The sequence below is a fragment of the Nanorana parkeri genome, unplaced genomic scaffold, assembly GCF_000935625.1.
Source record: "Nanorana parkeri isolate BGI_ZX_2015 unplaced genomic scaffold, ASM93562v1 scaffold46, whole genome shotgun sequence".
In the NCBI taxonomy this organism is placed as follows: domain Eukaryota; kingdom Metazoa; phylum Chordata; class Amphibia; order Anura; family Dicroglossidae; genus Nanorana; species Nanorana parkeri.
This window is the reverse complement of record NW_017306314.1, coordinates 1,174,655-1,190,264: the sequence shown is the minus strand read 5'-3', so window position 1 is coordinate 1,190,264 and position 15,610 is coordinate 1,174,655. Positions and strand designations below refer to the sequence as shown.

The following is a 15,610-nucleotide window of genomic DNA, read 5'->3' as shown; positions in this document are numbered from 1 at the left end:
ATCCAATCATGTCACTCTTTTATGGTATGGTCAGAATACAGAATTCTGTAGAAAGGAGAATTGTACCAAGCAAAGAGTGCTGTGTTACCAAAGTGATAGGTGGGCATGGTGGAAAGTGGGTGTTCTTAAAAGACATGGAGGAGAATTTATCAAAACTGGAGCAGACAAAATCTGGAGCAGATGTGCATGGCAACCAATCAGCTTCTGTCTTTCATTTCCAAAGCTTAACTGAACAAACTCAAGAGTGAAGCCGATTGGTTGCTTTGAGCACCTGCTCCAGATTTTGTCCGCTCCAGTTTTGATAAATTCCCCCAATGGTTTATTGTGGCACACTTTTTCATATTCCAGCATAAGCTTATTTTGTGGCGCGAGGCCTAGGGTAGGCAACCTCAGCACTTCAGCTGTGGTGAAACTACGATTCTCATCATGTCTTTGCCTCTAGGAGTCATGCTCATGGCTGTCAGAGTATTCCAAAGCCTTGTGGGACTTGTATTCCCACAACAGCTGGAGTGCCAAGATTGCCTACCCCAGCTCTAGCCATTTAGTTCAAGGAAGTCGCAAAGGAAGTCGGTATAGAAAAATTGCTCTCTGCCAGATGCTGTGATCACAGGACTGAAAAATAAAGCAGGTATCTATAATGGCTAGCAAGTGTCACTGACTGCAGGATCCGCTCTGACTGATGTCTGAATGGCGAAGTTTCTCTGCTTGAGGCCACCAGCCCAACATACTTGATGAGTATTGACAAATGCCCCCCTGCCACCTAGCTCAGTCCTCCTCGGGCCTGTGAACAAAAAAGTGGGGCTCCCCCTTTACATTAGAGCCTCCCCTTTCACTTCAGAATCATCCCCCCTTTGACATCAGTCCCCCCTTTCACATCAGAGTTCCCCTCTTCAACATCAGAAGCCCTCTTCACATGAGAGTCACCCTGTGTGAAAAATTCAAGGCACTCCTGAGGGCATCCCAAGGTGCCATGGCACCTTGGTTGAGAAAGGCTGCCCTACAGTCTAAATGTTAGGATTTTTTTAGTGTACTGCATTTGTGTGCTTGCAGGATAAATGCACATTTATGCAGTAGGAAATTGATCATGTTTTCTATTCTATATTGTTAGAAGGTATTATGTCTGTACAATGATGTGGTCCTGAACGCAGGCCACACCAGACATATTTTTGGTGCATCCTGCTTTTGGGATCACGTATACATGTGGTTACTGTACAGTGATTGCACTACATATTAAACACACTACAACATTAAACTATAAATCCCTTTAAAGATTACATGTCTGGTATGTGCCCTGGCGGCGTGTCTGTGTAATGTATTTAAGATTGCAGATGACGTTGATCAATTAGATGATGCTATTTAAGCACAGAGGCAATGCTTTTAGTGTGCAAGGGGTGCAAGCATAGGTAGTCTTGGCTGTTTTATACTCATACTCAAAACTTACCTAAAATTAACTCAAAACTAACTGTTTGCATCCTAGTAAGTGTCTATAATTACAAACATGTAGGGCATACCAATACAACAAATAGGCATATCAAAATGTAATGAGCTGCTTCTCATGAATCTACACTCACATGACCCATGCTCTAAATAGTTAATTAGCCTTATGGTATACTTCAAAGCATGGCAATCGATGTCCTTGTCAGAGACCACCCTTAAATAGCAATGGTCTGGAACTGACGTATTTGCCTTATATAGTTGCTAGAAGAATTGTGAAGATAATCATAAGAGCTTTGTACGGTTATAACCCTTAAAATGTTCCCTGTCTCCTCTCCTAGTAAAACGTGTTGACAGAAGCCTTTGTCTGCATTGCTGTGTCGAGCCAGCTGCAGTGAATGGACAGAAAGTATGGCCAAAATAGAAAGCCACTGACAGTAGCTTTCACTTCCTAGTTGATTATAAATATGTGCATTCATTTTATAGTCTGTTGCAACATTCTATATATTTTATGACTTCCATTGTCTGTGATAGGCTGTCTATTGGTATAAAAAATGAAACTAAGCTTAAAGGCTGAGGCCTCGTTCACACCAGACACAGTGCGTTCCGGACCGATTCTGACCAGAACGCACTGCAAAGCATTGCGGCCGGCTCACTATGTTGTGGGGCAGGAGGGGGCGTGGTGGTCCATTAAAGTAAACGGCACCGTAGCCACGCCTTCCGGCCGCAATGCGATCTGTCGCACGGGAACGCAAGGCACATTATGCCTGCGGTCCGGTCAAAATGCTGCAAGCACTATGCTGCAAGCTGGCCAAAATATACTGTAATATTTTCTTTGTTCAACCTGCAGGCTGAATGAAGAAAATATAACAAAATCCTCTATCAACGCTTATGAGCGTTGTTCGACGCATCTCCCGCTGTCTTCACTGTATTACCTGTATTGGCTACCTGCCCTGTTCGTTTGAACATTTTCTGACCGTCTCCTTAGATCGGCTGATCAAGAGATGCCGCCCAAAAGGGTGCCAACAGCAAAATTTGCATAGTGTATGGCCAGCTTAAGTTTACCTTTCTGACCATGGTTCATGCTACATCCATATTTAGGGTCATGGTCAGATCATAGCCCACCCCCCTCCAGCACTCCCTGGAAAAACTACAAGCACCATCAACCACCATGGTAGGGGGACTTGTGGTTGTCAACATAAGTGTGGTGATGTCATTGCACTTATAGTCCATTCATTCTTCCTCCTGTCCTCTTCCTCCCGTCCATGTCTGTACAGAGATATGGACATGTTACTGAATGCCCATACCTCTGTACAGACATGGATGGGAGGAAGAGTCTGCAGGAGCCCGAGAATTGCATCTATTGATCGTGGTTACAATACTTAACTGGCTGCTATGCAAATAATATTATAATCCAAGTTTTTTCTATAATGAAGAAGTGTGCATCTTTTTTTTTTGTGGGCAAAAGCTGGAATTTTCCTTTAAGGCCCATTCACACTAGCCTCTGTATTTTAGTGGACAGGCTAGTGTGTTGTGGCAGCTCTGGTAGTGTGCATTGTATCGCACATTGACGGAGCTGTCACTGCATTTTTTGGTGCACTTTATGTGGAGTGTTCAATGCGTACACTCCAATCAAGTTCCTGCACAGCAGTGGCATCCAGTGCGCTGCGATAAAGTGCAGCATATTTAAATTTTATCACAGCACAGCGCACCCACGTTGTAGTGTGAATAGGACACATAGAAAACAATTGTTTATGTCTATAACCATGTTCTTGCGGTGACCTCTGGTCAACTGGTGCGGTAAAATTCAGAAACAGGCCCTAAATTCTTTCAAGGGTCAGGTGATTCCTATCATGACTAGCAAAATTCTACTTTCAATGCAGACATTATACCTAGTTTTTCCAAAATGTAAAAAGGTGGTGAGGGATTCTTCTTCTCTATTTTTCCTGGTGACCATTGTCAATGGGACAGAAAATAATAAGGAATCCAACATGTTATGGATGTCACTGGAACAGGAGGAGAAATCTACCACCAGCCTTCAAAGGAGAACTATGGTCCAACCCTTTTTGGTCATAGTTCTCTTCAAGGTCACAGGAGGACATACAGTATACTAACTTGGGTGACCCAAAACTCAGTATATATAAGATACGCTGAGAGCACAGAGCCGCGCCACAGCCAAGACGTATGCCGACAATGCTGTCGAGATCCATCCCGCTGGCTGATTGACAGCTGGCTCTGCCTCTCTAGAAGCAGAGCCAGCTGTGCCCGCCCCCTCATCCATCTGTTCCTCCAGTCAGCACTAAAGAAACGGAGAGGGGAGGGAGGGAACTGACTTCCCGATCAATAGAGCTGACCTGTGACAGCTTCAGTGTCGGCTTGAATAATGGGGATATGTGTTTTTCACTCGCTCCATAATTAAGGCTCATCATATACATTACAAACTAACCGTACAATCAACTTTACATCAGGCAAGGATCCTTGTAGTGCAAGGATCTGCCAAATCAGGCGGGCCCTTGCATTACATCCTTGTTGGTAGATCTAAAGGATATTGTACAGTCAGATTGTAACATGTTTGGTGAGCTTAATCTTTCATCGACGGAACTTCTGTAAACTAAAATGTGATTGGTCGATATTGGTTCCAGCACTTTGTAGCATGTCCAAACACATTTAAATTGGCTTTATGGATTATTTGTGCTGAGTGCACAATCTCTAATTATGTGCAAATGATTTACTTGGAAAGGGAGAGAGGCCTGACATCACTTTCCAGGATCCTTTCCAGTATAAATGTCAATGGCACCATGAACAATCAGAAAGTGCCACCAGAAAGGAACGTTCTGTATGTCATCTATCAATGGCACTATTATAACTGCTGTTATTTTTGGACTTAACCGCGAAAACAGCTTTCGGCTTCAAAAATGCTAACAACTTTGTGTAAAACATATGCAGGCAGTCCCCGGGTTATGAACAACATGAGGACTGTAGGTTTTTTCCTAAGTTGAATTTGTATGTAAGTTGGAACAGGTACATTTTAAGTGCAACTCCAGTCAAAAAAAATGTTTTTAGTTTTGGATAGCTTAGGGAAGGGTTAACCCCCTGTAACGTTTGTTTTGCTGTGGGTGCTCCTGTTCAGAAGAATTTATTCTCTCTTTCTGTCCCTGTGACAATTGGATTTTGAAAATTTTGGATTGTCGTGGAACCAACGATTTATGATAAAGCTTCAGTGGAGACACCTTTTTCCCCCATGATAACTCTTACAGGAGGGATTTTCCCTTCCTAGGGGTAGATTTCCTCTCACTCCCGGTTGTCTCAAGGACAGGAAGTGAGATTAAATGTTTCTAATGAGGATACAGACAGCAGGAAAAACCTCACAGTGACCCACAAGAAGAAGCTGGCACCCCTCGCTTGCACGTCTAACAAAAGCCAACTTCCTGTAATGTACGTACAGTACTACGAAGCAGACCCAAAAAGACGGGCACTCCTCGTCGGTACAAGTGTGGTAGCATCACAACTACCCCTGCTGTACAGTAATAGCCTCCGTTTGTAAGTAGGAGTCGTATGTAAGTCGGATATATGTAAGTTGGATACTGCCTGTACAATTAAGATGCTATCATTTTGGTCTGATAAGTCTTGAACAATGCTGTACTTTGCAGGATCTGAAGGTGAGTTAGCGCTGGGCTGTTTTTTGTCAGCATTTTTTACAGGTAGTTTAATTCCATGTAATAAACAACACATGCAACTGCATACTGAAGGCTAAAGAACAGCAAAACCCCCAGGGAATCTTTACTAGGTATAGTTCTCTTCTAATGAGAAACATGACAAGCTGCTAACTCAATAATTTATTAATGGCTATGTCAAATGACCGATCTTGTCGCAGGCCAAAACTTACCAGCTACAGGATCTCTAAGAACTAAGAACCCGCTCACCTGTTTTTTCTCTCCCTAGCTGGACCCCCCCCTCACCCCATTAACAGGTAGACAGGCAGCATACCAGTTAAGTGGAATCAAGTGGATGATTTTGCTGCATATACCGTATTTTGCGGTCCATAAGATGCACCGGACAATAGGACGCAGGGAGGTCCGGCGCGCCTTATGGAGCACTCGACAGACTGTAGCTTCTGTCACAGCTTCTATGACAGAAGCTGTGACAGAAGCTGCAGTTAGTGACCGCTGAGACAGGTGGCACTGTGATTACAGCACCACGGTCTCAGTGATCACACAGAGCAGACGAAGAACGGTGATCTTTAATACGAGTGATCTCATTAGATCACTCGTATTAAACGAGCAGTGGCTCCTACTGCTGAACTCGATCGCCGCCACCGCTGCTCTGCTTTAATACGAGTGATCTCATTAGATCACTCGTATTAAACGAGCAGTGGCTCCTACTACTCGCCCGGCGCCCGAAACTGCATGTCTCGGGCGTCAGGATTCGCTCCATAAGACGCAGGCACATTTTTCCCCTCCTTTTGGGGGGAAAAAAGTGCGTCTTATGGAGCGGAAAAATACGGTATTTCAAAATATGTAAATCCAAAACAATAAAAATAAAAGCAGTCCTGGCTGCATATATTTATAAATATGTAAACTATGGAAGCCACATATAAATATGAACACTGGGACATATAGAAAAATGGCTAGATTATTAGCAGAACTTTCCTGTATACCCCTGCCCAGCCCTCTAGGAAGGTACTGTGAATCAAGGCGGCTGCAGACCTCCCTTGGATACAAAGTTATCCACATTTCCATCACATTATGAAGCTAAAAGAGATACGGTCTCTTTTCCCATTCAGGGTAAAGTGACAATCTCTCCTGATAGCTTACCCCCCTATGAAGGTATACTCACTGGTCCATACTCCCTCACGGGCTGCAGAAGTTCACCCTAAATAAGCTCCAGTCACAGTCCCCCTACCATGCGACAGCGTTTGCCCTGGCGTTTGGCAGGCCAGGCCCAAGCCACATGGGGGAGATCACATGCCTTCCCAGACCTGTAAATCCTGCTTCCTTTGGGAAATTGTATGATAACTCTGATGGGAGTGGGGAGGTGGTCAAAGAGAGTGGATTGGTGGTGCATAACGTGCCGGGGGGAAGAGGTGGTGAAGGGTGGACTATCAGGGGATGCCATTCCAGCAACATGTGTTGACCAGAGCTCTTCAGTGGAGTCCAGTTAAATTACTGAGTAGGTACATATATTTGTGCATGATCCATACCAAAAAGAGCCCTATCAAGAAAGGTTCAATAACATGGGGGAACCTAAGTGAAACATACTGGGGTTTAACTATAAGGGCAACTTTCAGTTCAACTGCGTCAAGAAAAAGTCAATCCACTTCTAAAGATAAACCTATAGGAAGTAATGGAAGAAGCATCAATGAATTATACAACTGCAATTAGCAATTTGTAGCAATCAACAGCAAGGATTCTGCAACCGATCATGCAAAATTTTCAGATAAATGAGAATGTCCCGTATAGTTTCAGCCCTTACAGATCCTGGTGAGGACACTATCAGCAAGGAGTTAGCATCTTCTCACTGCGTTTGTGTGGCTTTCCTGCGGGTACTCCGGTTTCCTCTCACACTGCAAAATCATGCTAGAAGGTTAGTAGGCTCCTGTCTAAATTGGCCCTGTATGTATGCATGTGAGATAGGGACCTTAGATTGCAAGCTCCTTAGGCCCCGTTCACATTGAGCGGTTCGCAGATCACGCGTTTGTCGCGCGATTTGCATTTTGCGCGATATCGCGCAAATGCTTGCATTGAGCAAGCTTGAATCGCGGCTAAATCCGCTCCAAAAAGGGTCCTGCTGTAGCGACCCGCGACAGCAGGACCCTTTGCCCCATTGAGAAGCATTGGAGAGCGATATCGCGCGGTAAATGGCAGCGATATCGCGGGAATTGTCGCGTGATAAATCGCTCAATGTGAACGGGGCCTTAAGGGTAGGGACGATAAGGTTGTGTAGAGATGAGCTCTCTGCAGCCCTGTCCCTGCTCTTTAGAGTGTGTGCTGCTGTCTGGTCACTGGGACTGCTGAACTTGTATTTCCAATTATATTTACTCTTGCCTGCTGTCTGTACACTTGGACTGCTTCAGGCACTGTGTGGGACTTAAAACTGTCTTCTTTACATCAAATGGAATTGTTGCTGGTGTCGGACTGCTAGGTGGCACCCCCAGTCCTTTACTGCTTGAGTTTCTAGACTTTGCCCTCTGCATGTTATTCTCACATCCACCATCCTGGTCCCTCCTGCCCTATTTTGTTCCGAAACCCCCTCAATGAACACCCCGCACGTTGGGTCCTGCATGCTTAACATCCATGTTCATTACATGTTGATAAAAAGCGCAGACAATAAATTAAAATCTTACACTCTTGTAGGTTGAAATCATTTGGTGCCTTTGCTGACCAAAGCCTCATGGTGTTCACAGTGTTGTTTTTATAGCCAGGAACGGGAGTGTCATAAGGCATCGCAAGCACTATCTGCAGGGGAACAGAAGACCATCCAATCAACAGATAAACTCATCGTTTCTACCATGTAAAGCTAAACATTCTGTACAAATAACGTTCACACAGAAAATAGCACATCTTATTAATAATATAGGTGGCAAAGATTACAGAAAGTTCTTAACACTTTACATTATTAATAAAAGCTTGCAAGAAAAATCTGCTCATTATAGTGAATAAATACAAACCAAAAATGAATGGTCACAGTGGCTTTATTTTACACTGGTGTATTTCTGCAGGTTACACCTTAGCATACCAAGTGGAACAATTGTGGTGAGTAGCCATGTTGTCATAAACAGCTTCATCCCAGCCCCTATATGCTACCTGGACCATTTGGGGCTACCTTAGAGTGGAAGTAAACTGCTGTGAGAAGGCTGTGTTTTTGGTATTAGGTTCCCTGCTGTGTTCCCAGCTGCCGACATCTCCGCTGCTGACACTTTTCTATGGAATTTTGCCAGTTGAGTGGCCCCGATTATGTAACTACAGTATATGCGCACAGGAGTTACATCCTGCCCCTTAAAGATGCTGTGAATGGGCTGAGTGTGTACACTGTATGGCACATGCACCATACAGCTTACAGAGAAAATAGAAATTCACTGGGATAGAGAGAAAGATTTTTTTAGCAGGAGACATTGCATAGTAACATGGTTGTCATTGCTCAAAGTCATTTTCCAATTTATTGCCCAGCTTTAAGCTACCTGCAGGCACAAAGTAGCCACCGCTCCAAGTTCGCTCCCATGATATACTATAATTTCATGTTCAGTTTACGGGGGGGGCGGAGACACCGATCGGCACCTCATACACGCGATCCGCCGGCTCTACAGCCGGCGGATCGCTTGTATGGTAACAGGCACCGCTGCCTGTTTTTACATTTCGGCCGTTTCCCGCTCGCGCGCGCCCGGGGGCGTGTCTGAGCGGACGTCTAAAGACGCCCGCTCAGATCTAGAGAGCTCCGGGCCGGCCGTTTTTTTACTACGGCCGGCCCGGAAGTGGTTAATATAGTAAAAAATAAAAAACACAGTGGTATTTAAATACCACCAAAAGAAAGCTCTACCTGTCCCCAAAATTTTTTATAACATTAATTTCAGTGCAGCGTTGCATGACGGAATAAATGTCAAAGTACTGCAGCGCTAAATAGTGAAAAATGACCTGGCCAGGAAGGGGGTGTAAACACCTGGTCTTCAAGTGGTTAAATATGCAAATGTGTCCAATAATATGCAAATTTGTCCAATAATATTCTAGTATGTTACAAATTCTAGATACAAACCTGTGTATCCACCCATTTAGCACCTTCAGCAGTGTGCTCCACTTTGCCGAAGAAATGTACAGGAAGCATGTACTCAGGACGAGCCTTCTCCCAGGGGTTCCCGTATCGAAGCCAGTCATCAGCTTCCTCCACCTGTAGCAACAGAGAGCAAACAAATATTTCCTTACCAGGAAGATTTGGCCACAATAAAACAAATACATGTAACCATTGACAATATATGCTTGAAGTTATATTGAATTTAATATGCTTCTTTAGTAATTAGTGTGTAAATACATTGCAGTGCGTTGTTAGAAGGCATCGCAGTGCATGATTTTTTTCTATCTTAAAAAAACATTAATTTAACTGAGACAGCGCATGGCAAAGCTTTGTGACGCATTGCCGTGCGTTGTAATACCTTGTGTTGTAATTAAATATACGCCTGTATAATTTTATCACAACACAAACACCAACACAGCGCAAAAACCATTTATAACATAAATTGCTTAATTACAGTTTAGCGTTCCTTCATTTTTTTTTTTATAATCCCCCTTTCCACCACCTATACAGGACTACAAATTCCAGCACTGGTGGAACTACCAGGGTTGCAGCGGTCGCAATTGCGACCGGGCCTTGGCGTTCCGCCAGTTGGGGGGGGCAGATGGGAAGAAGAGCCCCCCCGAGATAGTGCCGTTCCTTCCCCACCGCTCTAGTTAATCCCCCTTTCATTGGCGTGGCAGTATTGCTGACTTTATGTAAAATGTATAGCTGGTGGTATTCTGCATAACTGTATAATGATTATACAGGAATGCAGAATACCACCAGCTATACACGACTACAAATTCCAGCACTGGCGGTACTACCGGGTCCAGCAGAATGTACTGCAGGCACCGCCAGGCAGCACATTCTTCTGTGTCAGGACCCTCTCCTGGCCGACGAGACACAGAAGAGGGTCCTGCATGAATGTCAGGTAAGTCTGGACCGGGAAGGGGGGATGCTAGTGGTATTCAGCATCCCCCTGATTTTTATTATAATGTATTGCTGGGACTTTTAGTCCTGCATAGCTGGTGGTATTCTGCATTGCTGCGTAATCATTATAGAGCAATGCAGAATAGCACCAACTATGCAGGACTACAATTTCCAGCAATTGACAGCAGCTGCATGTAAACGCCTCCACACCACATGTAATGGTATGTGATATTACATGCGGTCAGAAAACACTCTCCCTGGATGCACAATCATTGCATCCAGGGAGTGTGATTGATTCCTAACCGAATTTAATCATATCACATATTACATGCGGTGTGCAAGCGTTTACATGGAGCTGCTGTCACCTGATCATTAACTTGAATGGGTGATAGCTGCTGCTTGTAAACACCAGATTAGGGATTCCTACTGCAGAAAAACGCAAGTTACACATAAAAAATACTACCCATGTACATATAAAATAATACCCCCACCCATACACATAAAAAAATAATACCCCTGCACAAATAAAATAATACACCCCCCCACACACACACACACACATAACATACACGCGCACCATATTGTGGTGTACGCCAGGCACATGTGCTGCAGTGCGTTGTTAGAAGGCATCGCAGTGCATGATTTTTTTCTATCTTAAAAAAACATTAATTTAACTGAGACAGCGCATGGCAAAGCTTTGTGACGCATTGCCGTGCGTTGTAATACCTTGTGTTGTAATTAAATATACGCCTGTATAATTTTATCACAACACAAACACCAACACAGCGCAAAAACCATTTATAACATAAATTGCTTAATTACAGTTTAGCGTTCCTTCATTTTTTTTTTTATAATCCCCCTTTCATTGGCGTGGCAGTATTGCTGACTTTATGTAAAATGTATAGCTGGTGGTATTCTGCATAACTGTATAATGATTATACAGGAATGCAGAATACCACCAGCTATACACGACTACAAATTCCAGCACTGGCGGTACTACCGGGTCCAGCAGAATGTACTGCAGGCACCGCCAGGCAGCACATTCTTCTGTGTGAGGATCCTCTCCTCTTAGCCCCGCCACCTGGCCGCCGAGACACAGTAGAGACACAGCATGAGAGTCAGGTCAGTCTGGACCGGGAAGGGGGGCTGCTGGTGGTATTCAGCATCCCCCTGATTTTTATTATGATGTATTGCTGGGACTTTTAGTCCTGCATAGCTGGTGGTATTCTGCATTGCTGTGTAATCATTATAGAGCAATGCAGAATAGCACCAACTATGCAGGACTACAATTTCCAGCAATACATTATATTTTTAAGTAGGTATGCACCAGTCGGTGCCTATACTTGGCATATTCACAAGTATTCAAACTCGTCAAAATGCCCCGATACTAAACGCAGATACCGGTGTTCTGTCTAGAATACCAACGTAATCGAATTTTCCGACCTCAGCATCTGCGCTTGTGCACAGACCAGTATGATCGAGGAAACCTTGGGTCATGATACTGGGTTGGCGTTCTAGACAGAACACCGGCACTGAATTTTTAAACTGAAGCGGCCGCCTGAGGTCCCGCGCTTGCTGGGGACCTCGGCAGCCTTCCTGTTAACCACACAGTTTCATGGCGGCGGGGGTTTAGGGGGGCCCTTCATAGTTTCTTGCCCTGAAGGTTTTAGTTACGCCTAACCGGGCAGTGCAGGGGGGGGAAGCCCCGGCCTAAACTCATGTAGGGGGCCCCTAAATTTCTGATGTCTGCCCTGTGCAAGTCTATGAGTAAGTTGAGGTATAAAAAACAATGCACTCCCTGTGTGGCTAATAACTATCGCGGCCGTAAAGGAGGGAGGGTGAAAGAGTCAAATGTGGAACACCTTTACCTACAAATCTCTACATTTTAACAATAAGGAAATATGTAAGAGCAAGTTTATTAAAAGTTACAACAAACCACTTAAAGTACAATTGTGGTTGGTCTATAAATATTTCTTAACAAACAGTACGTGACTTTAAAAAAAGGCCTCATTAATTGCTCACATTCTTTTTGCAGCGAAACTGTTGCTAACCCGTAAATGGCGAGACCCCTCTCCCCCAACCATTTCTGACGTTATCTCTTCTGTGAACCTGCAATGCTCTTATGAACAGACCTTTGGCTTAAGTAACCATAAATATGCCTCTTTTCAGAATTGCTGGGATAAATGGTTAACTAAACCTTACTGTTTGTTGTGATTCACTCAGTTCTGTTTGCATATTGTACCTGATGTTCACCCTTTCCCCTTCTCATCCTTCTTCCCTTCCCCCTCCCTCATCCTTCCCTGCCTTTTCTATCCTCCCCTGAGGTGCTCACATTACCTCATTAGATCAGTCCTTACTGTTTACACTGGTCCCTGTACCTCTAGTGATTGCACTGTATCCTGTTTGACTGATGTTATACTTTTAACGATTTCCTCTGATGATACTTCTCTGTGCCTTATTTGTTTGAGTACCTGTTATGTCTAAATACTCAATAACAATTATTGAAATAAAAAAAAAAAGGCCTCATTGCTCTCTATAGCTACAGCCACGATGGAGCAATTCATCCTCAAAGTTCAAAATAGAAGCAGTAAAGTCATCAGGGGTTGGGTCACAACACTTTTCTCTCTTACTTCTTCCTGTGCACTTGCTCTGCATTTACATTAGAGATTACAAGGCTGATGGTCTGACAATTCACTGCTGGTAGAGACGCTTACAAGTGACACTAAACTCAGGAGTTACATCTTAAAAATGCATTCAAGTACCCTAACTGCTAACAAAACGCCACCCCATTTGTGTATCACTCAGCTCTAGATCTTCAAATCATCTCTGACTGATGCTGACACTGTCCTTCTTTTTGAGGGTGGCTACTTGTTCCTCATGGTCCCTTTGTATATTGAAAAGTAGCCACCACTCCAAGCTCACTCCCATGATGGACTACAATTTCAATAGAAATTAGTAAACTAAACATGAGATTGTAGTCCGTCACAGGAGCAAGCTTGCACACACAGGGGTCATGGGTAACAAAAGTAGCCACCCTCCAGAAGGAAGGACAGTTTCAGCACCAATTTAGAGATGATTTGAAGATCTACAGCTGAATGATGCAAAGTGCCACCCTCCAGAAGGTCCGTCACAGGAGCAAGCTTGCACACACAGGGGCCATGGGGAACAAAAGTAGCCACCCTCCAGAAGGAAGGACAGTGTCAGCACCAATTCAGAGATTATTTGAGGATCTACAGCTGAGTGGTACACAAATAGGTTACAGTATTGTTAATAGTTAAGGTACTTGAATGCATTTTTAAGATTTAGTGTCACTTTAAGTAGTAATAGAAAGAAAAATTATGAAGCTTCTACTGCAAGATTTGAGGGGCAATTACTTCACAAGTCCTGCAGCTAGAGAGGACAGCCAGGGCTTGTTTGAAATGTATTTACTGCTTGTTAAGAATATAGAAATATTTGAATGTCAATAGTATGGCCACAGTTCTACTTCACATAGGGTTGCCACCTGGCCTGTATTTACCAGCTTGGACGGGTCACTAGAAATATACAATACTGTGCATTTTAAGGTGTGGCAGCTTTCACAATAACAGCCAGATTTGTCGAGACCTGAATTTTATGTTTGTCCTTAGAAGACATACAGCCATTACATGATGGAATAGTGATAGTTAAATTGCTGAGTTGAGAAATATTTAACACTTGATATAAAGCTATATAGGGAAGCAACAAAGTGAAAGCCGACCTTTACCCCCTTTGATCAAAAATCACATCAGCATGTAGCTCTGCATGCTGATATGAAATCATCTTACGTTCATTAGTTAAACAAACATGTTTTTATTTTACTTGCAATTTCTTTTTTTTCACTTCCTGGTTTTCTTGAGCACAATTCTTAAGGGACCGTAATATACAGGGGTACGGGTACTTCTAGAATGAGATCCTAATAGGTTGGACTTGATGGACTAATGTCTTTATTCAACCTCAAATACTATGTAACAAGTGATGTAATGTGCCCAAGTATTGAATCCCGGGTTACATCAGCAGAGCATTGCCTAGCAAATCTCATCTCAGAGAAAGGCATTTTCCTCCCCTGAGATGATGTACATGGTCACATGTCCTAGTCACATGTGCCAGAGTTCCAGGAAGTAAAGGGAGATCTAGCAACCTGCCTTTAGTAAAAACAGACACTGTCAGAAGACTGGGGAAGAAAAGAAAAATAAGGTATGCAAAAAATAAAGAGCTTGGAATTATCTAGAAGTATGTGTTTGTAGATTGTCATTACTAAACATTTCTGAAGGTGTCTTTGTTGTTATTTTGAAGATATGGGTAAAGGTCCACTTTAAAGAAACATTTTAAGTACAAATAAATTAAATCACTGAGTTTTGTCTTTACCTGCCATCCATTTATAATCCTTTGATTGAATATCCCAAATTCATATCGGATCCCATAGCCGTAAGCAGCCAGACCCAGAGTAGCCATTGAATCAAGGAAACAAGCTACAATGAAGAAAACACAAAGCACATCAGTCATTTCTATTTTGTTAAAGCGTTCGCCCACCAAAACCTGATATCTCATGACAATCTTTAATCTGTCAGGGATTCAACTGGTGAGATATATATGCTTAAATCATTGGATCTACAAGCTTGCTGGGGCCATGATAAGTGGAGTGGACTGGAGTATCCAAGATGCCAGGGGGTGACTCAGCCAACCATGCCCCACCTAAAATTATACTATTTACCTTCAATATACATATAGACTCAAAGCCCCTGACTAACTAATGGGATATGGAGTATTAGGGCATATAGTTTAAAAAAAACCAAAACCCTCACAGACTCAACATCCCCACATAAAGATAATTACCACATATTTAATTGCATATAAAGGCCACCAAGCACAATTCAAATCAGTAATAGTATATCTTATTAACCCCATATGGGAACATAGAGGATAAAAACCATGGTATAAACATATACTATAGAAACATGTATATAACAGATATTCCCCAAACCTCCCTGTTCCATAGTTTAATGTCAAATCAGATTGTGCCCAGCTACACCACTGTATCATCATTTAAATTTGTATATGACAGAGTGGTGTATACTCCTAGCCAGTGAGAAGTCACTTAGATAGAAGTGTTACATGGAAATTGCACAATCAAGTTTTCCACGATATAAAAAAGTACAGCAATCCTGATTTGTAATAAGAAGGTGCCAGCTGTAGGTAGATACAAATTTTGCTCAGCTTTGAGTTAGTACTTAACTGATGGAGGCATGGCCAGCACACTGTATAGTACCTGCCAGAGAAAAGCATCCATGTATCACTTGAGTGCATCGATATGGTCAGCACGGCAGTCATATCCTTTACAGTATCTGCCAAAAAGTGCCTCAGAATTTCACCCACATTTGTAGATAAGGCAATGACTGTAAATAGCTAATGATGAGTATACTCTGACCACTATAAGACTTTTATTCATTGCCTTCTATTTCAAATGCAG

General features: G+C 43.1%; 1 protein-coding gene across 3 annotated transcripts in view; it reads right to left on the bottom strand.

Moving 5' to 3' along the window:
- The window catches only part of PYGB (phosphorylase, glycogen; brain), an 87,314-nt gene that overhangs the window by 21,437 nt on the left and 50,267 nt on the right, over positions 1 to 15,610 (bottom strand). For 2 of the 3 annotated variants that reach the window (XM_018573162.1, XM_018573168.1), the window contains 3 exons: positions 14,509 to 14,612; positions 9,181 to 9,312; positions 7,778 to 7,889 (listed from right to left, as the gene is read on the bottom strand). In XM_018573162.1, coding sequence (XP_018428664.1) covers positions 7,778 to 7,889; positions 9,181 to 9,312; positions 14,509 to 14,612 — 348 coding nt within the window. The remainder of the gene's footprint in view (positions 1 to 7,777; positions 7,890 to 9,180; positions 9,313 to 14,508; positions 14,613 to 15,610) is intronic. The other variant, XM_018573175.1, reaches the window with a different exon arrangement.